The 27565-nt window shown below is 35.2% G+C and overlaps 2 protein-coding genes across 21 annotated transcripts in view; both read left to right on the top strand.

Moving 5' to 3' along the window:
• LOC123529993 (serine/threonine-protein kinase Nek4-like) overlaps positions 1-11452 on the top strand; it is a 55456-nt gene extending 44004 nt beyond the window's left edge. For all 7 annotated transcript variants that reach the window (XM_053521076.1, XM_053521078.1, XM_053521074.1 and 4 more), the window contains one exon: positions 63-11452. In XM_053521076.1, the coding sequence (XP_053377051.1) occupies positions 63-170 (108 nt within the window). In that variant the 3' untranslated portion in view covers positions 171-11452. The remainder of the gene's footprint in view (positions 1-62) is intronic.
• Positions 11453-17276: 5824 nt separating this feature from the next.
• The window catches only part of LOC123530547 (uncharacterized), a 139220-nt gene continuing 128931 nt past the window's right edge, over positions 17277-27565 (top strand). For 6 of the 14 annotated variants that reach the window (XM_053521063.1, XM_053521060.1, XM_053521064.1 and 3 more), the window contains exons 1-2: positions 17467-17586; positions 25010-25126. In XM_053521063.1, coding sequence (XP_053377038.1) covers positions 17580-17586; positions 25010-25126 — 124 coding nt within the window. In that variant the 5' untranslated portion in view covers positions 17467-17579. Of the gene's footprint in view, positions 17403-17450; positions 17587-25009; positions 25127-27565 lie in introns of those variants that run through there. The other 8 variants (XM_053521072.1, XM_053521071.1, XM_053521070.1 and 5 more) reach the window with 4 other exon arrangements.

Below are 27565 nucleotides of genomic sequence, written 5' to 3'. Positions count from 1 at the left end.
TAATAGAGATTTTAGTAAGTAATCAATGTCATGGAAGTAACGTACACTATTTTTGTTTACAGCCCAAGTTAGTGACTCTGATGGGTAAAGACAATTTTGACTTGTATGCTGGGAAGATTTGGCAGTTGAAGTTCTGTGAAGATATGGCACGTATAGGGATTCCGTCCTAGCCACTAATTACATTTTCCTGATGGTTAAGCTTCATAACAGACAGACGCGCGGACAAACACCAGGTTACTTGGAGTATATTATAGTAGAGTGTCTGTAAAGAATGTGACAGTGATGTAATAGAATGTAATAGTTTCATCTTAGGATTTGAGAGTTACTCAAGTGATGAAAGTTATTAATCTTGTGATCATGAAATCTAGTAGGATAGATATATTTAGAATGGAGAATTGAATTGCTCATGTGAACAAGCAGCCTTTGCAGTCGAGTCATTAATTTTTAAAGCCGGTGATGAACTGCTTTAATGCCCTGATCAGAAAAATGCTGATGTAGAAAAAAGTAGAGTGTACAAAGGAGTGATTTCTGTGCATGTCATGAAAAATTAGATATAACTTGTATAAGTATAGACCTCTGTAATGAAATAGATATAAACTACAGTGGTTTGGAAGGGGATAGAAATGTCAATAGAAAGCATGAAACAGTTGTTTTAAAAGGCTGTTGGCTGCATACAGTAAATACATGTGAATATCTGATAACTGTTACATTTATTAGTTAATCAAGAAGATGTCATTGAAATGTTTTGTTTTCTTTTTTTTTTTTCAAGAAAAAATGTTATTTACCTACTTACTGTCATCTAACTGAAGTTAATTTGATTTACTGTTGTAAGTCTTTGTACTGGTATATTATTATACATGTGGCTATGTTGGTAATAATGCAGGCATGTTGTTGTATGCAAAATGTGTAACACACATTTGTGAACATGATGGGCATTTTTCTGTTAACTTGCTCTGTGTAATCATTCGTGGCATTCATTTTACAGTATTTTATTTTCACATTTTTGGCTCACCTGTCAAAAAGTGACAAGGTGAGCTATTGTGACCGCTTGATGTCTGTCGTGCGTCGTCAGTCGTACGTCAAGATTTTTTAAAAAAACTTCTTGAAAACCACTGGGCAGAATTACACCAAACTTCACAGGAATGATCCTTGGGTTGCCCCCTTTCAAAATTGTTCAAAGAATTGAATTCCATGCAGAACTCTGGTTGCCATGGCAACCGAAAGGAAAAACTTTAAATATCTTCTTGTCCAAAACCACAGGGCCTAGGGCTTTGATATCTGGTGTGTAGCATCATCTAGTGGTCCTCTACCAAGATTGTTCAAATTATCCCCCTAGGGTCAAATATGGCCCCACCCCGGGGGTCACATGGTTTATATAGACTTATATAGGGAAAACTTTGAAAATCTTCTTGTACAAAACCACATGGCCTAGGGCTTTGATATTTGGTATGTAGCATCATCTAGTAGTCCTCCACCAAGATTGTTCAAATTATCCCCCTAGGGACAAATATGGCCTTGCCCCGGGGGTCCCAAGTTTTACATAGACTTATATAGGAAAAAAAGTTTAAAAATCCTCTTGTCTGAAACCACAACACTTAGACCTTTGATATTTGGTGTGTAGCATTGTCTTATGGTCCTCAATCAAAATCGTTCAAATGTACCCCGGTGAAAAGGGCGCCCTGGGGGTCCCAAGTTTTATATAGACTTATATAGGAAAAAGCTTTAAAAATCTTCTTGTCTGAAACCATACGACCTAGGCTTTTGATATTTGGTATAATGCATTGTCTAGTAGTCCTCTACCAAAATTGTTCAAATTATGCCCCAGGGGTTAAAAGAGGCCCCGCCCTGGGGTCACTTAGTTATTATGTGAGTTATATAGGAAAAATACTTAAAAAATCATCTGATCCTATTTCCAAGACTGTTTAATTATAATTACCTGATGACACCAAGCAGGGCTTCGGAAATTTGCCGGTTTGTCGGTTTTGGACCGATTTTTGACTTTTCAGACCGATTCGTGAAGTGAAAAAAAACGAAAAAAATCGGTCCTGTAAAAATGGAGAAAAGTTAAATTTCAGTCTGATATCTCAATACACGATCACCTGCCAAGCAGGAAATAGTTGGTAGCACCCTCAGATAATCAATAAACATGTCAAACGGTCTGATTGTCACCTTGATAATCGGTCCGTAATTAGCAGTGCTCGTGCGGTACATCCATTTATGTTTACAGATAGCCGACTGCAATGTATTTAACAATTTTGACTGGTTTCCAAATGTTTCTGACTGGATCCAAATGCTTTATACAGGGTTCCACTTCTTTTATTTACAATCCGACGGATGGTTTATTTCAAAACGCTATGATTAATAACGGGTAAAAAACAAACGGTCACTGCATTTAATGAGACATCACACGGGAAACCGATATAAATAGTTTTTTTTATAATTACTTGATTTGTAAAAATTACATGATTCATTAGTTGGGCCTCCAGTTGAAACAAGTACAGAAAATCGTCTTTGCAACCCGACTGTACAAAAAAAAAAGAGAAAAAAATGGACTGGCAAACACGAATGATAAAGAAAACCAGAGTGACACTGTTTATCAAATCGGTCTTTTAAAAAACGTTTCAAAATGAAATTTTGTTTACATCAGAAGAGAACATACAACTTTATAAAATGTAGTTGTAGTTGGAAGTACAACGCCAGTGAAGTGAAATATCCGTGGCCAACCTGCGTGACCTTTTGGTACTATGCATGCGGGAAATTCAGTGTCAGCTTTCACATAATGTACACATTTGGTCTGCGACAGAGTATTCTTAAAATACTGAGGATGTTTGGCAGAGAATATGTAGGTTTGACACATTGTATTTTATAAAATTCCGTCAAAGAAAGAGGAAACATCACAAAGTATCAATCTGCCGTGAATACGGTACCGAAGTCACGTGCATTGGCTTTTAGACTAGTTAAGTACACGGTTTCAATGCCTCGGCAATTTTATCCCTGCAAGTATTTTCTCGGAAAAACATCGAAATTTAAAAAAAGTAACAATCACATATAACACTGAATAACTGTCTTCATTGTATGGTAACTCGCGGTGACCGGTAAATCATTCTTAATGCATGACATGCTTATTTCTTTACTCTATCACGTTTTACCAATATGGTATATTGGTAATGTGGTGGGTGGGGTAGCGCCGATGTCATGATTTTCGTTTCGGACCGATTGAGTTCTCAAAATTTCCGGAGCCCTGACCCCAAGTAATATGATGCCACTTGACTGTGACCTTGACCTACTGACATACTTTCTTGTTTTTTAAGATACAGCCTTGAAATTTTGATGACTTACACAGTTTTGCACACAAATCGTAAAACTGAATTTCATTGACCATGAATGTGACCTACTGACTTTCTTAATATATTATCATCATTTTGACATTTGAAACATGTAGTTCATATTACTCAGGTGAGCGATCCAGGGTCATCATGACCCTCTTGTTATCTTTTAACATTTTTCAGTTTTTCTGTTTTTTGATTGTTAAAGCATGATGACGTCACAGTCACTATATGTAATAAATGCTTTTATCCTCAGGTTGTTTCATTTAACCAGAATTTATCAGTCAGAGTTAGTGTTAGTTAATTTGTCTTTTTTTTTCGTATAGAAAGTAGTTGTGATTGATACACGGCTGTATGAAGCTTAATCATCAAGAAAGTGATTTTTGTTTTGCTGAATGCAAGGCTTTTTTGCTTAGTGTGGAAATGGAGTTATTTCTCTGTAATAAATTAGATATAAACCATAATAAGCACTAAGGTTTTATCTATGTATTAATTAGCCTTCTCTGGAGTGAACAGTACTTGTAAACATACATTTTAATCTTGATAACTTGTCAGTGTCATTGACCTAATGTTAAAATTTTCAAATTCTTTTTATTGATCTTTATTGTAGTTATCTTAAATAGATTTGAGCCAAGCCATGAGAAAACCAACATAGTGGCTTTGCAACCAGCCTGGATCCAGACCAGCCTGTGCATCCGTGCAGTCTGGTCAGGATCCATGTTGTTCGCTTTCAAAGCTTATTGCAATTAGAGAAACCGTTAGTGAACAGCATGGATCTTGACCAGACTGCGTGGATGCAAAGCCACTATGTTGGTTTTTCCATGGTGTGGCTCATTTGATATTTTTGTAAAAGCAACAAAACAAGCAGTGTTGATAAAAGTTGTGCTTTCAGTTCTTTCTATATTATCATAGTTGTGTTTGAACCTGTTAACTAAAAATGGCTAAAACAGGAAGTTGTATGAACAGCTAGATGAGACGTATTTAGTCCGCTCCAGTATTGACAAGAGAGATAAATCATGTACTTATTGAAACTATTATGAAATTGACAAGTGATGTGACTACATTTCTTACAATGTTATAGAAGCAGTACCAGTTTAAATACCTCTGAATTGTCTCAGATTAATACTAAAGTAGTTAGAAATTTAAGACGTGTTACTAGATGATAAATATAGATGTTGTTTTCAGGACATTATTGTAATGTTAGAGGGTAATGTCTTTTGAAATTAAATGTGATATAATTTTTGTATTATAAGTATGTAGATGGAGCAGTCGTGCATTTTGCATTTTGTTTTATCTGTGCGATATGCATCATTGTCGGATTTTAACTTGTTTGTGTTAAAAGTTTGTTAACTTTTTGGAAAAGTTTTGATTTCCAGTACTACAAAATTTAAAGAAATTCAAAGTTTGCTTCAGAATATTTTCATGAAATCATGAATGAATTGAACACTGTGATATGTATAAGCATTCCGTCACAATCTGTGGCTAAACCATTTATTGATAGTTTCTACAAACTGTACAGTGCAGGTACTACTTTCATTTAATAGAACTTTGTAATGTAAAAATAACTTGAGTTATCTATATACGTAGGATACACAGGATTCAGGTTAGTAATTAGAATTGAATAATTGTAGAAATAGTTAGAGCAAAGATAAAATTTTGATTCTCTACATTTAGATTAGTAAAGACATTGGCTACTTATGTTGTTTACAAGTCACCTTTAACTGGAAAATTCAGTAATTATATAAGTTAACATTAATTGTCGGGATCACTATATTAGCGAATTCTGACAAATCTGACCTTCCTTCATCGTTTTTATACCATTTTAAATATTCAAAGATTTTTTACTAATTTATGTGAAATGTTGTTAACCAGACTGTTATCAGGTGGTCAGATTGTTTGAAATTTGATATCTGATCATTTACAATTATGTATGTTACTGAATGCTAAATACGAGTTAGATTTACACTTGTTTTGATTTTTCTTCCCTGGTTGCCCAACAAAATGTTTGAATTATCTGAATATAAGAGCAATTGTACATTATTTATCACATGATTCCATTGACAATTATAGATGTAGTCAAAATTCATTATAAATGCAAGTTGTTTCAGATTTTATTTACCTCTCTTTTTATGTTCTTGGTTATACAATCAAAATAGATGGCAAATACAACATTTAAATAAAGTTGGAAGCTATATACACTTTTAGTACTTGCACTTCAGTTAAGATGGTTGAATAGACCTAAATAGAAATGTAAAACTAGAAATTATATTGAAATCAAATTTAAAGAAATGCACAGCTCTTTAAATACTTTTTTCATATTAAAGGTGAGTAATTACTAAATTCCTTTAAAAAAGAAACTCAGAGCACTGCAGACCTAGGGTAACTAGTGTATGTTGCTCATTCCCTTGTGACTTTGAGCTGTCATTGTTTTACTGTATATATTAGTGAATAAGGTTAAGAAATGATATATCCCAAGCAGTGATTTGTTGTTGAATAAAATCATTATTATGTGCAAGGGTGTTACATCACCAGGATGCAACCTGAGTGATCAAACGATACACATCTGAATGACAATAACTTTGTTCAAGAGCAAATCACTGTTTGAGATATACATTGTATCATTTTGATTCTGACGTGTAATCAAGAACTAATATGTACATCCTTGACATTCACCAAATATTTGACTGTTTTGTGTTGGTTTCTGTTCCAGCACACCACTTTGATGTTTGAGGCTATGACAAAGTAGTTGTGGAGTAAAATAAGTGAATTGTTGAAAATAACACATTATTTTCAGTTGTCTTTGTTCATTAGGAAAACAAATCGGGATGTGTTGAAATTTGATATAACTGTGAAAATTGTAAGGGCAGTTTAACAGTTGTTTTCTAGCTATTGTGATATATAGCAGTGTTGTCACTGTTATAGACAAGAGTTGTAGGATACACAATTCAAGTGCACTTTGTATATAGTAGACACTTTTTTACTGATCATACATACATGAGGGTGATATATTCTCAAAATTTGGATATACATGTACTTCGCTTGCTAGTTACTCGTATCTGTAAATGTCTACATGAATGCAGTATTTCGTTTTCTTCTTGTAACATATACATGACTTGAAGAATATGTAGGCAGTGTTTGTAAGAAAATAAAAAATTTCTCATGTATTAAATTAGAATTCCATTGTATGGTTTCATAGGAACAGAGAATCTGTATTTCAGTTGTGTAGATTCTATCGCTCACCCTTCTAGGATTATTTTGTTGTTTTCTACTGAAACATGTTTGTCCGTCCATTTCATCCTGCACTATTTATTCCCCCCCCCCCTTTTTTACTGCCATGAACATATGTTTTGTTTTCTGTTGTTGCTGTTTTTGGTTGTGGAATGCGATTTATGTCACTGTCCAGTATAACTTTTCTATTTATTTAAAATGACTAGTTTGATATTTACTCTCTTGATGTGTTCATTTTAGAACAAACTATTAACAGCTTTTAGTTAATTTGTGCCACGCCATGAGAAAACCAACATAGTGGGTATGCGACCAGCATGGATCCAGACCAGCCTGCGCATTCGCGCAGTCTGGTCAGGCTCCATGCTGTTCGCTTTTAAAGCCTATTGGAATCGGAGAAACTATTAGCGAACAGCATGGATCCTGACCAGACTACGCGGATGCGCAGGCTGGTCTGGATCCATGCTGGTCGCATACCCACTATGTTGGTTTTCCCATGGCACGGCTCATTTATAGATTATAACTCTGCCCTAGTAGCGTGTGACAGTTGTGATACCGGTACATCTTATCTTTATGTCTGTCTATAGTAGAAAAATGAGTAAATAGGTGGTTAATCAGATTTTGGTCATGTGATGGATTTGTTCGAAAATTTAACATCTTATCATTTAAACTTACTTGTGTTCTTTTTGTGTTTAATACAAGTTAGATTTTCAGAGGAGGTATTTCTAAAATCCTGTCCAGCCAAGATGATATTATTTTACCAGAAGTACAAATGTGATAAACGTACTTTACCTTTCGAAAGTTATAAATATTAGAACTTATATATATTTGTTAAAGATTTGCATTAACATTTCTATATTTAAATGGAATTCACTAGAAATTCAAGTTTGAAAAAATATTTTTATTATCTCCCTTTGCCTGTCTTGGGTGTATAACCAAAATAAATTATTAAACTTTTGTCTTTGGGTACAGATTGTTTGTTTTGGGTTTAACGCCGTTTTTCAACCATATTTCAGTCATGTAACGGCAGACAGTTAACCTGACCAGTGTTCCTGGATTCTGTACCAGTACAAACCTGTTCTTCGTAAGTAACTGCCAACTTCCCCATGTGAATTATCAGAGGTGGAGGACGAATGATTTCAGACACAATGTCTTTTATCAAATTGTCACGGAGAACATCTTTTATCAAATCGTCATGGAGAACATCCCAATACGAGTTTCAAATATTAAACTAGATTCTATAGGGACAGAAAAAGAAATACTCCACTTGTTAAACCCTTTCATAGTAATTGGGGGTAATTACAGTATTTTAGAAAAACAAGAGCTGTCTCCATAGGATGACACATGCCCCCGATGGCACTTTGAATGAATAGCTATGGCCGATGTTAGAGTTTAGGACCTTTGACCTACGGACCTGGGTCTTGCTCGCGACACGTCGTCTTACTGTGGTACACATTCATGCCCAGTAATTTTAAAATCTATGCATGAATGACAAAGATATGGACCGCCCATCAATGCACTATCATGAAATATGACCTTTAACGTCTAAGTGTGACCTTGACCTTTGAGCTACGGACCTGGGTCTTGCGCGTAACATGTCGTCTTACTGTGGTACACATTCATGCCAAGTTATTTGAAAATCCATCCATGGATGACAAAGATATGGACCGGACACGAATGCACTATCATGAAAAATGACCTTTAACGTCTAAATGTGACCTTGACCTTTGAGCTACGGACCTGGGTCTTGCGCGCAACATGTCGTCTTACTGTGGTACACATTCATGCCAAGTTATTTGAAAATCCATCCATGGATGACAAAGATATGGACCGGACACAAATGCACCATCATGAAAAATGACCTTTAACGTCTAAGTGTGACCTTGACCTTTGAGCTACGGACCTGGGTCTTGCTGACAAGTCGTCTTACTGTGGTACACATTCATGCCAAGTTATTTGAAAATCCATCCATCGATGACAAAGATATGGACCGGACATGAAAATTGCGGACAGACTGACAGACCGACAGACTGACAGACGGTTCAAAAACTATATGCCTCCCTTCGGGGGCATAAAAATGGTAAAACATACAGTTTGATGGGTCTTTTGTCTGTTTTAATAAATCCCTAATTGAATATACAAAAAGTGACTAGTGTCATAAAATGTTGCTTAAATGTGATTGACCACCTTTAAAGCATTTAAATATTTTAATGTGGCATATTACATAATTTTAGATATAGAGACTTACTATGGAGTATATCAGAATTTCTTGAGAAATATACACATTGTGTTCTGTACTGACTGAATATGAATTGTTACATTATATTCAGTGTAGGTTACCAACTTAGCAGTATATTTAAGTAAACTGTTTCAAAACAATCAAATAGCATATTTTGTGTTTTAGCTCACCTAAGCCAAAGGTGTCCGCCGTGGGTCATGCGTCAGTCAACAATTTTTGAAAAATATCTTCTTCAAAACCAAGAGGCAGATTTCCACCAAACTTCACAGGAATGATCCTCGGGTGGCCCCCTTTCAAAATTATTCAAAGAATTAAATTCCAAACAGAACTCTGGTTGCCATGGCAACCGAAGGAAAAACTTAAAAAATCTGTCCAAAATTGCAAGGTGTAGAACCTCAATATTTGGCATGTGACATCATCTAATGGTCCTCTATGAAGATTGTTCAGATTATTCAAATTATGCCACTGGAGTGAAAAGAGATTCCCCACCTCCCCGCCAGAGTCCCGAGTTTTACTTTAAAAATCTTCTTGTCTGAAACACAAGACCTAGGCATGTCCCAAATTTTACATATACTTATATAGGAAAGAACTTTAAAAATCTTCTTGTCTGAAACTGCAGGGCCTAGGCTTATGGTATTTGGTATGTTGCATTGCCTAGTGGTCCTCTACCAAGATTATTCAAATTATGCCCCTGTGGTGAAAGAAGGCCCTACCTAGGGGGTCCCAAGTTTTACATAGACTTACATAGGGAAAAAAATCTTCTTGCCTGAAACTGCAAGGCCTAGACTTTTGATATTTGGTTGGTTGTATAGCCCAGTGGTCCTCTACCAAAATTGTTCAAATTATGCCCCTGGGCTGAAAAGAGGCCCTGCCCTGGGGATCCCAAGTTTTACATAAACATATATAGGAAAAGAATCTTCTTGTCTGAAAGTTAAGGCCTAGGCCTTTGATATTTGGCATGTAGCATTGCCTAGTGGTTTTCTAACAATATTGTTCAAATTATGCACCCAAGGTGAAAAGAGGCCCCGCCCCAGGGATCACTTGTATATTAGATTCATAGGAAAAAATACTTAAAATATTATCTGATCATATTTCCTAGACTGTTTAATTATAATTACCTTGTGACCCCAAGTAATTAGGGGTCACTTGACTGTAACCTTGACCTTCTTGTTTTTTAAGATACAGCCTTGAAATTTGGTTGACATGTACAGTTTTGCACACCGATCTTAAAACTGACTTTCAGTGACCATGAGTGTGACCTACTGACCTACTTTCTTGTATTTTAAGATACAGCCTTGAAATTTGGATGACATATACAGTTTTGCACACCGATCTTAACACTGACTTTCAGTGACCATGAATGTGACCTACTGACCTTCTTTCTTAATATTTAAGCATTAGTTGGACATTTGAAACATGTAGCTCATATTACTCAGGTGAGCGATCCAGGGTTATTATGACCCTCTTGTACTGAATTTGTTTCATATCAAGGACATTAAGCTGCAAATTATGGTATTTAAACATGCTCTGAATGACAAAATTTCAGATAATGCTCACGTTATTTGTACAGCTTAGTTATTAATGGATTTAGGAAATAAATTATGTATTGTATCATAGCTCGGTGTTTTTTCTTAACAAATTTAGTAAGGTAAATCATATACACTGAGTGCATGGTGCGGTAACTAAAAGTGTGCAGGTATTAAATACCCGCACGCTAGTTACCGCACTGTTGGATAGGAAAGTATGCCAGGAACATGTATTTTATTGATTTTCTGCTCTCCCATTGGTTTAATTTACCTGGGCTTTACACATTTGTAAAGCAAGGATTTGAAGTACTCACTGAACTGCTGTATTTGGCAATGTGAAACACCTACTGAACTACCATATATGGATGGCTATGATACAAAACAGAAAGAACATTAAAGCTCACAGGTAAACGATTTATACTCGAGGTGGGGGTGGGGGTGTGGAGCTATGCCCCCTCGTACAAATCGTTTACCCTCGAGTTTCAATGCTCTTTCTATTACTGATACAGGTTCTTATTGCTTGTTATAATACATGTTTGATCAGTTAAGAGTTGAGAAGTTGGTGTATATGTAATAGAAAGAGCATTGAAACTTGAGGGTAAACGATTTGTACGAGGGGGCATAGCCCCCGAGTATAAATCGTTTACCCGAGAGTTTTAATGTTCTTTCTGTTTTGTATCATAGCCATCCATATATGGTAGTTCAGTAGGCGTTCCACATTGCCATATACAGCAGTTCAGTGAGTACTTAAAATCCTTGCTTTACAAATGTGTAAAGCTCAGGTAAAACAAACCAATGCGAGTGCAGAAAATCAATAAAATGCACGTCGCTGTCTGCTGTTAGAGACACGCCCATACATGCTCGCATACTTTCCTATCCAACAGTGCGGTAACTAGCGTGCGGGTATTTAATACCTGCACACTTTTAGTTACCGCACCCTGCACTCAGTGTTTACGATTTACCTGCACAAAATTTGTTAAGAAAAAACACCGAGCTATGATACAAGTGTTGTTACCTATGTTCTGTCTGGAGAAGTGTGTTTATGTTTGATCTGTACGTGTGATTTGCATTGTTTATTGATTATTATGTACATGTGTTAGATGTCTACCAGTCACATTAAATTATTTCTACTGTCACCTTGTTCACTTTGTTTTCAATCCATCACTTCATTAATACATGTTGACAAGTCAAGTCTGCCCTGTATGGAGAAGTTTAGACTCCTGTGTAGTTCAGGTATCTGGTTGTATTCAAATGGATTACAGATAAAACAGTGCTTACATTACAGACTTTTCAAAATACCGAAAAGATGATAAGGCACCACAGGATGTTCCGTAATTAATTTTTATGTTGCTTTTTAGCTCGACTGTTCAAAGAATAGTCTAGCTATTCTACTCACCCTGGCGTCGGCGTCGGCGTCAGCATCGGCGTCACACCTTGGTTAAGTTTTTGCATGCAAGTACATACAGCTATCATGTAAAGGTATATAGCTTTGAAACTTATTTATTCTTTTTCTAGGTCAATTACCAACGTCACTGGGTCAAGTTCCATAACTCTAACATGTATTTTGAGCAAATTATGCCCCCTTTTGGACTTAGAAAATTCTGGTTAAAGTTTTACATGCAAGTTACTATCTCCAAAACTAATGCAGATATTGAATTGAAACTTCACGTGTCTTCGGGGTTTTAAAACTAGTTGATAGCACCAAGTCCCATAACTCTGACCTTCATTTTGGCCAAATTATGCCCCCTTTTGGACTTAGAAAATTCTGGTTAAAGTTTTGCGTGCAAGTACATACAGTTATTACTAAAAGGCATATAGATTTGAAACTTATTTTTCTTTTTCTAGATCAATTACCTACCTCACTGGGTCAAGTCCCATAACTCTGACATGTATTTTGGCCAAATTATGCCCCCTTTTGGACTTAGAAAATCCTGGTTAAAGTTTTACATGCAAGTTACTATCTCCAAAACTAATGCAGATATTAAATTGAAACTTCACATGTGTCTTTGGGGTTATAAAACTAGTTGATAGCACCAAGTCCCATAACTCTGACCTTCATTTTGGGCAAATTATGTCTCCTTTGGACTTAGAAAATCCAGGTTAAAGTTTTGCATGCAAGTACATACAGCTATTACTAAAAGGCATATAGATTTGAAACTTATTTTTTTCTTTTTCTAGATCAATTACCTACCTCATTGGGTCAAGTCCCATAACTCTGACATGTATTTTGGCCAAATTATGCCCCCTTTTGGACTTAGAAAATCGTGGTTAAAGTTTTACATGCAAGTTACTATCTCCAAAACTAATGCAGATATTGAATTGAAACTTAACACGTTTCTTCGGGGTTATAAAACTAGTTGATAGAATCAAGTCCCATAACTCTGACATGCATTTTGGGCAAATTATGCCCCCTTTTGGACTTAGAAAATCCTGGTTAAAGTTTTGCATGCAAGTACATACAGCTATTACCAAAAGGCATACAGCTTTGAAACTTATTTATTCTTTTTCTAGGTCAATTACCAACCTCACTGGGTCAAGTTCCATAACTCTTAACATGTATTTTGAGCAAATTATGCCCTCTTTTGGACTTAGAAAATTCTGGTTAAAGTTTTACATTCAAGTTACTATCTCCAAAACTAATGCAGATATTGAATTGAAACTTAACACGTTTCTTCGGGGTTATAAAACTAGTTGATAGCATCAAGTCCCATAACTCTGATATGCATTTTGGTCAAATTATGTCCCCTTTCAAACTTTCAGCTTTTCTCCTAAACTATCAAAGCTATTGCTTTAAAACTTACAACACTTGTTCACATTTAGTAGCTGACTGTGTACAGCAAGAAACATAACTCCAGAAAATCGTGGGTAGGACAATATTTCTATTATACAGAGACAAAAAAATCAGATGAGCATCTGCACCCGCAAGGCAGTGCTCTTGTTTGTTTTCATACCTCCACAAAACGAAGTATGGGGGTGTATAGAGGAGTGAGCTTGTCTGTCATGCAGTCTGTCTGTCTGAGTTTTCATGGTTTCCAGACGATAACTCATGAAAGGCATGACAGATTTAAATAATTTTTGGTACAGTTGTGTAACATTATAAAATACAGGTCAAGTTTGACTCTGAGGTCAGTAGGTCAAAGATCAAGGTCACAATGACCCAAAACAGTTAAACGGTGTCCGGATGATAACTTGAGAATGCTTGGGCCAAGGATCCTAAATTTTGGTACACAGATGTAACATCATAAAAAAAGTTTGACTGAGGTCAAAGGTCAAGGTCACAATGACCCAGAACAGTTAAATGGTTTCCGGATGATAACTTGAGAATACTTGGGATTAGGATCATAAATTTTGGTACACAGGTATAACATTATAAAATACAGGTCAAGTTCAACTTTAAGGTCAGTAGGTTAAAGGTCAAGGTCACAATGACCCAGAACAGTTTCTGAATGATGTTTTGAGAATGCTTGAGCCTAGGATCATCAATTTTGGTACACAGGTGTAACGTCATAAAATACAGGTTAAGTTCAACATTGAGGTCTGTAGGTCAAGGTTACAGTGACCTGGAACAGTTAAACGGTTTCCGGCTGACAACTTAAGAACGCTTTGGCCTAGGATCATGAAAGTCGAGAGAGAGGTTGATCATAACCAGCAAATGACCCCTATTTATTTTGAGGTCAGTAGGTCAAAGTCAAGGTCACTAACCCAGAACAGTTGAACCATTTCCAGACGATAACTTGAGAACGCTTGTGCCTAGGATCATAAAAGTTGATAGCAAGTTTAGTCATGACCAGCAGATGACACCTATTGATTTTGAGGTCAGTACCTTAGGTCAAAGGTCAATGTCACAGTGACCTGGAACAGTTGAACAGTTTCTGGACAGTAACTTGAAATGCTTGGGCCTAGGATCACAAAACCTAATAGGGAGGTTGATCATGACCTGCAGATGACACCTATTGATTTTGAGGTTCGACTTTGAATTATTTTTCCAATTTCATTTTACTATTCTGATTATTTTCAAAAATCCTTTGTCAAGATGATGCAAAATAAGGTTGTAGTCTTGTAAGTAAGATACTGCTTTACTACCAGATTCATGAAAAATTTTATATAGTATGACAGGTGGATGCTTGTTAAACTTTTCTCTAAAGCTGTGTGTTATCTGGCTCTCATTGCTTTTGCTTGCTATCACTGTTATATGTTTATTACGACATCAACACACGGGTCCTTGCCAATGACTGTGCCATTAATGTACCCTTGCCACTAAATTTTTTTAAAAATCGCAACAAAACCTATTGGCTTTGTTGTCTAAATGAAAACAGACAAGTGTTTTACCCTACAAGATGATTAAATTTTCACATCCTTGATCACACTAGACAAGTTAATGTTAGGCAGAAGAAAGAGTTTAAGTTTTTTTCAATTCTTGTTATTAGCTTGACTATTTGAAGAACAGGGGAGCTATCCTACTCGCCGCGGCGTCGGCGTGAGCTTTAGCTTGAGCGTCACACAAATGTTAAAGTTTGCGTACCACCCCAAATATTTTCAAAGTCCATTGAGATATTGCTTTCATATTTTGCATACTTGTTTACCATCATGACCCCAGTCTGTAAAAAGGAGGAGGCAACTCTGTCAAGCATTTTGACTGAATTATGGCCCCTTTTCGACTTAGAATAAATGTTAAAGTTTGCGTACCAACCCAAATACTTTCAAAGTCTATCGAGATACTGCTTTCAAATTTTGCATACTTGTTTACCATCATGACCCCAGTCTGTAAAAAGGAGGAGGCAACTCTATCAAGCATTTTGACTGAATTATGGCCCCTTTTCGACTTAGAATATGCTTATTGTAATGTTAAAGTTTTACTCATTGCTTATATTATACTATCAAGCACTGAGAATAGTCGAGCGCGCTGTCCACTGACAGCTCTTGTTTTTATTTATGGTTGAAAGATGATGATGACTAATGTAAAGATTTGACCTAGGATAACAGTGCCAACAAGATTGAAATCATGCATGCACTGTTTGTTCATTACAGTGCATACAATTTTTAGAGGAGATATAATACTTACAGGCTTTAAACTCGTATAATATAATATTATATACAACATGGTCAAGGTATAATAAAATTCTACAAGGTATATTAATCAAGGTTCCACAATGGATATCAATCTTTGACTGAGATTAACATCTACTGTGATGTTTATATGACAATGTCCTCTTTTATATCCAGTAAGTATGATATATTAAAAGTATGATTTTGTGAAGACAGTGTGAACTGTAAATATAACAATTAAGGTAGATGTGAGGTGAGGTAAGTACAAATCTTATATTGGGAAATTGTATCCACTTAAACTCATTGCATTCCACACAGAACTGGGCTATTTTCTAGGTTTCTGGTCCATTATTGATATATAAACTCAAATTATAGTTTGAAAACATAGTTGTTTTGTCTTAAGAATTAGCCTTTTATACATATAATTTTGACTGCAGTAAAAATCTCTCTCACCAAAGTAATAATACATTTGAGCCACGCCATGGGAAAACCAACATAGTGGGTTTGCGACCAGCATGGATCCAGACCAGCCTGCGCATCCGCGCAGTCTGGTCAGGATCCATGCTGTTCGCTTTCAAAGACTATTGTAATTAGAGAAACCATTAGCGAACAGCATGGATCCTGACCAGACTGCGCGGATGCGCAGGCTGGTCTGGATCCATGCTGGTCGCAAACCCACTATGTTGGTTTTCCTATGGCGCGGCTCATTTTATCACTTTAACTGCAGTGACTGTAGTGAAAATGATTTAAGTGCATTTTGAAGATCCATTTATTAAAACGTTGGATGTAGATCATCAAAATCAAGATTAACACTAGTGTCTTCATATTCAAAACTATTATTGCTGTGGTTAGTAATGATAATGAATGCCAGTTGATTAAGTTCAATGAAAATATTTTGATTCCAATAACTTTAAAAAAAAACATGTGTTTGCATTAAACATTTATGAAAAATATCAGTTTTGTCACTTTATAAAAAGAATAATGAATTGCGCATTACTTAGTCATCAAATGCAGGATTGCAGCCATGTACAGCATCCCAAAACCACAGGTGCCCGTCCAGTCTTGGTGCCCATATGGGTGCCGCCCCCTCAAAAAAAAAAAAAAAAAAAAAAAAATTAAAAACACTGTTTTAAGCCTAAAACGAAAAAAAAAAAATTTTTTTTGAAAAAATTTTTTTTCCCTATATAATTATACTCTTATATGGAAAAGGTGCATGTGTTGCCGTAACGCTATGGAGGTTTACTAGGACACGCTGTGGAACAACCAAAATGTCCAGTTCAGTACCAATGCAAGCTACCCTGCTGCAATTTACACATCATGCATTTATAACATAGTAAACAATCCTATTCTACCTAGTAAACAGCCTTAAATAACTTACATTTAAATTCTAAGACGCAAACAACGGAAAAGGTTTTCTACTTTCGTTTTGAAACAAAATGGCCGATCGTCACTGTTATTTTGCAAGTGTCTAGACAATTTGGCTTGTTTGAATTTAAATGTAAGTTATTTAAGGCTGTTTACTAGGTAGAATAGGATTGTTTACTATTTTATAAATGCATGATGTGTAAATTGCAGCAGGGTAGCTTGCATTGGTACTGAACTGGATATTTTGGTTGTTCCACAGCGTGTCCTAGTAAACCTCCATAGCGTTACGGCAACACATGCACCTTTTCCATATAAGTGTATATATAGGGAAAAAAAAAAAATTCAAAAAAAATTTTTTTTTTCGTTTTAGGCTTAAAACAGTGTTTTTAATTTTTTTTTTTTTTTTTTTTTTTTTTTTTGAGGGGGCGGCACCCATATGGGCACCAAGACTGGACGGGCACCTGTGCCCAAAACAGGACAATTAGTGGTTGACAGGTGCGCGTCATCACGTGACCTACGTTTCCCAGAGTGACAGGTGTAAATTGAGTTTGTTACTCCAATATGGCGGATCCCTGGCGGCAAGAATAAACAAGTTCTTCAGTCGATAAGAAAAACGTTGAATAAAGTGTGCAGGATTTATTTACAAAAGATAAAGTTTCTTTCACTTATATCAAGGTAAGGTCCTGTTATCTACAAACTTAAAATCCGTTATACAGAATTTGCCAACTAAGAAAGCCAGTGTTTATTTCGTAAATTGTTTGACAGTTGAATGCACGTGCGGAAAATGAAAGTAGGATTATGTCATATTAATAATTGAGTTGGAATCTTATTGTCGTGTGTCAATATAACAAGATGTCAGGTATGTTACGTAAATAGCATTATAATAATATGATATATGTAATGACGTGGGTCGCCATGAACTACAAGTATTGTTGTAGATCTAGTATTAAGTTAAACAAGACTCGACAAGACAAAAAACTCACAGATTTGGAAACACCACTTTATTATTTTATTGTTATGGCCCGTTTTGCACTAATTGGTTAGAAATGAGACAGTACTGTACAGTACTGTACTCTCTTGTCTTGTTAAATACAGTGCCAATTAACTACAGACATTTACAAGTAGACAAATTTTGATAAATTAAGAATGAAATACCTTAATATCAGCAGATAAAACAAATAGTGATTGACAGTTTAATTTTGATATTAGCAACCAAGCATTAATTTAGTATTTAAGTGCAGTAGCTTACTGGTATTTATACTGTCCTATAGCAACAAACATTAATATTTCTTGAAGATGTCTGGTTATATTAAAAGCCTGTAACATTTAAGGTTAAGATTTGACAAAAGTTCCCACCTGGAACGGATTGATCAACTTATTTTCAGTCAAGCCCACAGCAGGTGTCATATTTACATCTCCTGCATCCAGTCTAGGCCAGTACTGCTGGAAACAGTACTAATTTAAACTTTGTATGTCCGCCGCAACCAGAAATCAAACCTGGCGTTGATGTCCCAGCCTGTTAACCACTGTGCAGTTGACTCCCTAAACTAACCATTGCACCACTGACTCCCTTTTATTATATATAATATATACATTACAAAATTTATACAGCATTCAGTGTGTCCTTATTAAACTATTTTTTTCAAAACATGGCACTCATGCTTGGTTATCTTTTTATTTTTGTAAATAACATTTAAATTATTGATTGATTTAAAACAATGTATTATATTATCTATGGCTCTCATTTCAAAATATGACATTGAATTGAAGATTATGTAAACCATTGAGTCATAAAACAATTCTATCAGATAAGTCCATATATGATATATTGTGTTATTTGACATGTCAAAAGGTGATATTTTCAATAGTATTTGTTGTAAAGTCAATGTTTGTGGGAAACTCTTCAGGTTCTCCTGTCATCAATCAAAGGTTTAATGCCTCTGTCAAGAAGGTAGGATACCATTTAGTTGAATTTGTCTTACTTGACATAATCACTATTTTGTGCAGATTTGTCAAACTTTAAGCACATTGCTTAGATTTACTTTTCATTTATCTTTTTTGTAAAAAGTTGCTATCATTTACTGACAGTGTAAGAAATGACAAGCCTTCATCTCACGTAAATGATAAAGAAAATTGTATCCATTAAGTACAGTATAATACATATAATACTGTGAATTCATTTTCTAAGGGAAAGGACACCCTGTATGCAGGTTCATTTTTTCTGTTCAGTCTTGTAAAACCATTTATGGCAGACAAAGATTATAAGTTAATATGACTGTTTAAATATGTGCTAAAATGACAGTGTAAAACAAAATGGCAGGCTTTATTTTTTTGTAGATACTTTATTAACCTATATTTCCTTAATTCTAACTGATTAGAAATTGTCATGATTTACATTGTAATTTAAAGAAATAGAAAGGGTCTGTGCTAAATAAATAGTTTACAAGTGTGTCTGTGATTTCATGATCACTAAAATTGCTGCCTGTATCATGAGTGTGCTAAATAAATAGTTTACAAGTGTGTCTGTGATTTCATTAACACTAAAATTGCTGCCTGTATCATGAGTGTATGGTAAAACATTTTCTTGTATTTCAAATTGCCATACCTATTTCACTAGTGGTCTTAAAATTAATTTAACCTTTACTGCTAATTTTCTAAAATAGACTGGTCCATCTGTCAATTTGGGCAGTACCACTTGTTTATCAAAGGGGTGTTCACTGAAATTTTACTGACTGAATAGCGAACAGTGCAGACCATGATCAGACTGCACGGATGTGCAGGCTGATCTTGGTCTGCACTGGTCGCAAAGGCCAAATCACTTGCCGCCAGCAGGCTAAAGGTTAAGTGTTATGAACACTTGTTTTTGCATTATAACACATAAAATTATATAAACTCTAACTAGATTAATTATCAGTCTCTTGTTCATATTTTTTTTTACAATTTCCCTCTCTCTCTCTCTCTCTCTCTCTCTCTCTCTCTCTGTTGCATCTCTTTTAAAGTTTTGCTTTCTTTGTTTCAATCCTAGGACAACTCTGTGTAAATTATTGGTTTCATTTTTCAACCTATAAATGCTGGTATAAGTAACCAGAAGCCAATTTAAATATAGCTCCACTATCAATATAAGTGCCCGCAACCATTGTGTCTAGTGTTTACATTTGATATGGTCATGTGTTGTAAGAATAGTTCCAGTTTAATCCACATTTGAAAAGGTCCAATAAATTGAAATCTATACTAAATTTATTGCCGCCATTGTTGTAATTCTCTACTGTACAAAACTAGCTGACAAACTACTTACTACCTTGTTTGCATGTTTCACTGGAGAATTTAAATCAAATTACGAAAGTGTCAGTAGTTTTTGTATTTTAATCATTCTTTTATATGGTTTTTATCATTGTGACTTTTAGCGATCAAGTTTCTGAAGATTTAAATTGTGTTAAGTGAACATTTGTTTAATGCATACTGTGCACCAAATAATGAAACCTTGTCAGTAGGTATTTGTAAGCTATTTTTGTATATTAACCCTTAGCCTGCTAAATTTCTAAAATGAACTGGTCCATCTTCCAATTTGGGCAGTACCATTTATCATTTGAAGGGGTGTTTACTAAAAATTTACTGACTGAATAGCGAACAGTGCAGACCATGATCAGATTGCACAGATGTGAGCTATTTGGTCTCACTTGTGCAAAGCAAATTAACTAGCCAAGCTAAGGGTTAATGCCTTTGAGTCTCAAGTTGATTTTAAATCTCAGTACATGTTAAAGATAAATTAATCAGATTTTGTAATCAAAGTTTCACAACCTGTTTGTGTCCACTAAGTTCTTAATACATGGAGGTATTTTTAAAATTTGATTTTCCGGTCATTGTAGTTATAATATGTTAGCATATGTACAAATTTACTAAACATACTTTGCCTAAGGAATGATCAGAGTGTAAGAATTATTGTATTACATTTTTTAACAAATATGTGTTTAGCTGAAAATCTTTAGAAATGCAATTTTGTAAATTTTTATTACCAGCCTGTACCATTCTTGGTTAGAAATACATTTAATTCAGATGCTAAACATTTGTTAAAAAATACCCTGTACAAGGAAAACAATGTACCACTGGGGTTATTCAGAGTCAGATGTAGTTGGGAATATCTGGCTCTCAAGTAAGTGTTCTAGTAGCAGCTCTATAGAGCCTTGTTACTGCCTAAACAGTCACCCTTGAACTGGACATAATCCCATCTGCATCTACAACCAGTGACAGTTTATTATATTCTGTTCATGAAATAAACCTCAAACAAAGTACACTTAAATTAAAATGAAAAAATTCATAAAATATTGCTTTAATATCTAAGTTGGATTGAGTATTGCAATTCTGTCTTGGCCTGTACTCAACTTGAGCTGTCTTTTCACCCTCCCTCCTGTCAGCAGAATATTTATCCTAGGATAAAATTGGCGGCATACATTATGCTAAGGCAAACACGTGTAGTTGCATGTGTTCTTTTTAGAGTCATATTCAAGAAAGCTTGTTCAAGATACCACTAATGTGTTTTACTTCCATTCTGTCAACTTTGGCTGTATGGTATGACCCTGTATCCCCTTAATTGATAAAAATCAGTAACACTGCCAATACAACAATAAAATGCTGTTCTGTCCTATGGAAAAGGTTAGATGTGCCAAGGTTCCACAATTTAAGCACTGGACACCTGATCCACTAGATCAAGTTTGGAGCAACTTGTCCGGTCCAGAGTTAAGAGATTGACTCTTGATCATACAGTGTTCTCTGTGATCTCTTGTTCCAGTTTAACCTTTTACATTTCTCTAACAGCATGATCACCACTGGCATGTTTGCATTTACTAGGAACTGTTTAAATTGAAGTTTTATGTAATAGCTGACTGCCATGCTGAAATACTGTTGAAAATAGTGTATGTACAAACGGTAGGTGACCAAACAAAAAACAGAAGGCAACCTAACAAAACAATAGAAGGTAAGCCTAGAGAAACTTTAAGTAAGTTACCAAAACAATAGGTAACCTACTAAATGCAATAGGTAACCCAACAAATGCAGCAGGTAATCTAACAAAATGTCCAACAACAGTAGATATCTCACCAAAAACAGTAGATAACCCAACAAAAAAACAACAAAAGAACAAAACAAAAATACAACAAAAACAGTCGGTAACCCAACAAAAGATGTGGATGAACAGTCCCAAGAAAGTGGGCAATAACCAGATACACAAACACATTTTTAGCTCATCTGATTTTTTGAAAAAAAATGATGAGTTATTGTCATCACTTGAGCGGTTGTCGGCGTCGGCGTCGGCGTCGGCGTCGGCGTTGCCTGGTTAAGTTTTATGTTTAGGTCAGCTTTTCTCCTAAACTATCAAAGCTATTGCTTTGAAACTTGGAATACTTGTTCACCATCATAAGCTGACCCTGTATAGCAAGAAACATAACTCCATCTTGATTTTTGCAAGATTTATGGCCCCTTTTGTACTTAGAAAATATCAGATTTCTTGGTTAAGTTTTATGTTTAGGTCAGCTTTTCTCCTAAACTATCAAAGCTATTGCTTTGAAACTTAAAATACTTGTTCACCATCATAAGCAGACCCTGTACAACAAGAAACATAACTCCATCTTGCTTTTTGCAAGAATTATTGCCCCTTTTGGACTTAGAAAATCAGTTTTCTTGGTAAAGTTTTATGTTTAGGTCAGCTTTTCTCCTAAACTGTCAAAGCTATTGCTTTAAAACTTGCAACACTTGTTCACCATCATAAGTTGACCCTGTACAGCAAGAAACATAACTCCATCCTGCTTTTTGCAAGATTTATGGCCCTTTTTGGACTTAGAAAATATCAGATTTCTTGGTTAAGTTTTATGTTTAGGTCAACTTTTTCTCTTAAACTATCAAAGCTATTGCTTTGAAACTTGCAACACTTGTTCACCATCATAAGCTGACCCTGTACAGCAAGCAACATAACTCCATCCTGCTTTTTGCAATAATTATTGCCCCTTTTGGACTTAGAAAATCATTTTCTTGGTTGAGTATTATGTTTAAGTCAACTTTTCTCATAAACTATCAAAGCTATTGCTTTAAAACTTGCAACAGTTTTTCACCATCATAAGTGGACACTGAACATCAAGAAACATAACTCTATCCTGCTTTTTGCAAGAATGATGGCCCTTTTTAGACTTAGAAAATCATGGGTAGGACAATATTTCTATTACACAAAAAAAATCAGATGAGCGTCAGCACCCGCAAGGCGGTGCTCTTGTTATCCTTCATGATAATATTTTCATCCTGGTAGTTTTATAACTGTTTGATTATGTTATGCCTGGTTACGTTATGATTTCACAAGAAGAACGGGAGAATAATTCATTAATAATTTACTTGTTTTTGGTTGTCAGTGCTGATCTATTGAAGATTTGTTCATATTTATGCAACACTAGAATACATTCAGTGAGTTCAACGCTTCCTGCCCTGAGGAATATTTCCAGCTATTCCCTTTCCGCACAGACCTAGCAGTGGGTACATTATTTCCTTAAGGAATATTTCCAGCTCTTCCCTTTCCGCAAAGACCTAGCAGTGGGTACATTATTTCCTTAAGGAGTATATTTAAAGCTATTCCCTTTCCACACAGACCTAGCAGTGGGTACATTATTTCCTTAAGGAGTATTTCCAGCTATTCCCTTTCCGCACAGACCTAGCAATGGGTACATTATTTCCTTAAGGAGTATTTCCAGCTATTCCCTTTCCGCACAGACCTAGCAGTGGGTACATTATTTCCTGAAGGAGTATTTCCAGCTATTCCCTTTCCGCACAGACCTAGCAGTGGGAACATTATTTCCTGAAGGAGTATTTCCAGCTATACCCTTTCCGCACAGACCTAGCAGTAGGTACATTATTTCCTTAAGGCTATTCCCTTTCCGCACAGACCTAGCAGTGGGTACATTATTTCCTTAAGGAGTATTTCCAGCTATTCCCTTTCCGCACAGACCTAGCAGTGGGTACATTATTTCCTCAAGGAGTATTTCCAGCTATTCGATCCCTTTCTGCACAGACCTAGCAGTGGGTACATTATTTCCTTAAGGTATTTAAAGCTGTTCCCTTCAGATAAAGACCCTAATGTCAGTGGCTACATAGTTTATTTTGTAGGGTCAAGACGGTTAGATATGGCTAGTTTTTCATTAATTAATTACAACAGACATCAGTGAAATTTGCACAGAAAAAACTTATGTTAGTTTTATTAAATAATGTAAATTGTATGTGAACTGTTCGCTTTCTGTGATACTACAATTGAAGAATTTGATTTTACTGCTTCTCAGGAACAAGTTGTTGTAGATATGTTTCCAGATGTCTACAAATGTGAAAAGTGCAAACTAATGAAACCGCCTACAGTGCCAGTATTGATATGTTTGTAATTTAATCAGAGAATCTTGGAAATTGTCTTGGAAGATAGTATCCTATCCTGTGTTGTTCAGGGTTTTTTTGCTGTATTCAACCTTTAATTACAATGTAATGTTAAATTATTCATGACCAAGTTTATTAATCAGTGGTACACCAGTACCAAAGCCATTTCCTAGATGGGATGTTTAAGTATTTCATGCCTGTAGCAAATGCAGGGTAAAGCAGTTATCACTTTAATTAAAGAAGATAACGCTACAAGGCAAAATAAATAGTAGCTCAATGAACCATCTCAGAGTCTTTGCTAATTCAAGAAGCATAAAATCTTTTGTTTTCTCAAAATGTTTGGATAAAATATTGAACCATGAAAAAAAGAAAATGTGAAAAGAAGATATGCCAAAACATGGGCATCTTTCATTATAGATGGAATAAGGAAAACTCTTAGACACAGTTGGAATTTCTACATTTTTATGACTTTCTACACCTTTTGCATCATTCAAGAACACTTTAATTTTCTTTTTCTGAAAAGTTAAGTTTTTGTGGGTTTGTTGTTTCAAATGAAGCCTTCTGTATACAATCATTTCAATTGATGTTTAGTTTTTGGTTGCTTTTTAGCAATTTCACAAAAACGTTCACCTCAAAGTGTTATTGCCACCCATTCATGCTTCTCCTTGTTTTCCTTCATCAGCCTATTTTATTTACTTTAGGCTGGTGACATACTCATTTTCCCAAGCATTCATTGCTAAGAAAAGAACTACGTCACAATAAGCTCTCATCCAGTTGGTCGAGAGAAGTTCCACTTGTCCTAGAAAATTTTAACACCTCTTTGTGGGAGTGGAATTTTACATACCTACAGACATTTCTATCTGTCTTAAAAAAAATTATTATTTCAGGTTTTCATGACCCTTTAAAGCAAGCTTTGAGCCCAACCAAACAAGGTAATAGCAGACAGAGTGTAAAGCAATTAAACATCAATTGCTGCACAGACTGGCGCAAAGTTTCTTTAAGAGGTAAAGCCTTTATCTCATGTGCATCTTTGTTGATGAAATGGCAAGAGTTTAAAATGTTTCAACCTTCTTGCAAGATTGATACATCAACCATTTAGTTAAAGTATTAGGTAATAATAGGTTACAGCATGTTGCCTCTGCTTCAAGAGATTCACTGTCGCTTGCTCATCAGTTTTCTCCATCAAAACTCAATATTGTGTATATATATAATGTATAAAAGTACAAATTTAATGGTGAATCAGTTTCACATGTCTCATTTTTGTCTGTGACGCTTTCTTATAGGTCTGTCAAAGATTAATTAATGTATTACGCTATAACCTTTAGCCTGCTAAATTTCTAAAATGGATTATCCATCATTCAATTATGGGCAGTACCACTTGTTTATTAAAGGGGTGTTAACTGAAAATTATTACTGACTGAAGACCATGATCCATGCAGGCTGATCTTGGTCTGCACTAGTCTCAAAGACAGAATTACACGCCAGCATGCTAAAGGATAAACATATTTCAGAAAAAGTAAAAAATTTATATATTCCAGTGATAACATTTAAAACTTTCACACTGTTCCATATTTTATCTGACCTTACATGGAATAAAACCCGATAGCAAATATACTTCAATTGATAAATTTAATTCTTTAATAGAGAGGGGATGTTTTCGAAGTGATAAATTTTTAAGAATAACCCAGCTGCTCAGTAACTTGCTATGTTGAATAGAGTATAAGGCAGTAATAAATAGTTACTGTGAAATCATTAAATTTCGTGGGCATGAAATTTCGTGGTTTTAGTCAAAACAGCAATTTCGTGGGGATATGAATTTGTGGACTTCAACTTTTGAACAGTGAATGGGAATTTTACTTGTTGGTTGGGGTTAAATTTTGTGGATTGACAACCACGAAATCCACGAAAATTAGTCCCCTACGAGTATTAATGATTTCACAGTATTTGGGCAAATCAGTTCTGAGGACTATGATTAAATATTCTGAAAAAGTTGTCCCCCTTTGAAAATGAATGCCATTTGTAAAGAAATAAAAATAAACAATTGCTGAAAACTGTGTTCCACTTAATTATGTGAAATTTCAACACTCGCATGCGATTGCAAATGAATCAAAACTAACATGTGTAACAGTTCTTTGAAAATGGTGAGTTTTTGAAGGCGTTTGACTGCCTGGAAGTGGGTCTTTTTTTCGGAATTCAATGTTTATATTAGTATACTGAAACTTGTTTTGTTGTTTTTGTAATGATAGCGTGTATATTACTTATATTACTCTACAAAACAAGTGTCAGTATACTTATATAAGCATTTCATTCCGAAAAAAGAACTGTTTAAACAGGCCCAACTTCCAGACAGTCAAAAGCTTTTAAAAACTCACCATTTTCAAGGAACTGACGTTACACATGTTTGTTTTGATGCATTTGTAATAGAGTGTTGAAATTTCAGATAACTAGGTGGAACACAGTTCTCAGTGATTGTTTATTTTTTTTAGCTCATCTGATTTTTTGAAAAAAAATGATTAGTTATTGTCATCACTTGAGCGGTTGTCGGCGTCGGCGTTGCCTGGTTAAGTTTTATGTTTAGGTCAGCTTTTCTCCTAAACTATCAAAGCTATTGCTTTGAAACTTGGAATACTTGTTCACCATCATAAGCTGACCCTGTTAGCAGAAACATAAACATTCCATCTTGCTTTTTGCAATTTTAGCCACTTTTGTACTTGAAAAGTCATCAGATTTCGCTGTGGTTGTAAGTTTTATGTTTAGGTCACTTTTCTCCTAAACTATCAAAGCTTTTGCTTTGAAACTTGGAATACTTGTTCACCATCATAAGCAGACCCTGTACATCAAGAAACATAACTCCATTTGCTTTTTGCAAGAATTATTGCCCCTTTTGGACTTAGAAAATCAGTTTTCTTGGTTAAGTTTTATGTTTAGGTCAGCTTTTATTCTAAACTATCAAAGCTATTCCTTTAAAACTTGCAACACTTGTTCACCATCATAAGCTGACCCTGTACAGCAAGAAACATAACTCCATCCTGCTTTTTGCAAGATTTAGTGGCCCCTTTTGGACTTAGAAAATATCAGATTTCTTGGTTAAGTTTTATGTTTAGGTCAACTTTTTCTCTTAAACTATCAAAGCTATTGCTTTAAAACTTGCAACTCTTGTTCACCATCATAAGCTGACCCTGTACAGCAAGCAACATAACTCCATCCTGCTTTTTGCAATAATTATTGCCCCTTTTGGACTTAGAAAAATCATTTTCTTGGTTGAATATTATGTTTAAGTCAACTTTTCTCATAAACTATCAAAGCTATTGCTTTAAAACTTGCAACAGTTTTTCACCATCATAAGTGGACACTGTACATCAAGAAACATAACTGTATCCTGCTTTTTGCAAGGGTGATGGCCCTTTTTAGACTTAGAAAATCATGGGTAGGACAATATTTCT

This window comes from Mercenaria mercenaria, chromosome 13 (genome assembly GCF_021730395.1).
Source record: "Mercenaria mercenaria strain notata chromosome 13, MADL_Memer_1, whole genome shotgun sequence".
In the NCBI taxonomy this organism is placed as follows: domain Eukaryota; kingdom Metazoa; phylum Mollusca; class Bivalvia; order Venerida; family Veneridae; genus Mercenaria; species Mercenaria mercenaria.
The sequence above is the reverse complement of the archived record's forward strand: the minus strand, read 5'-3'. Positions and strand labels throughout refer to the sequence as shown.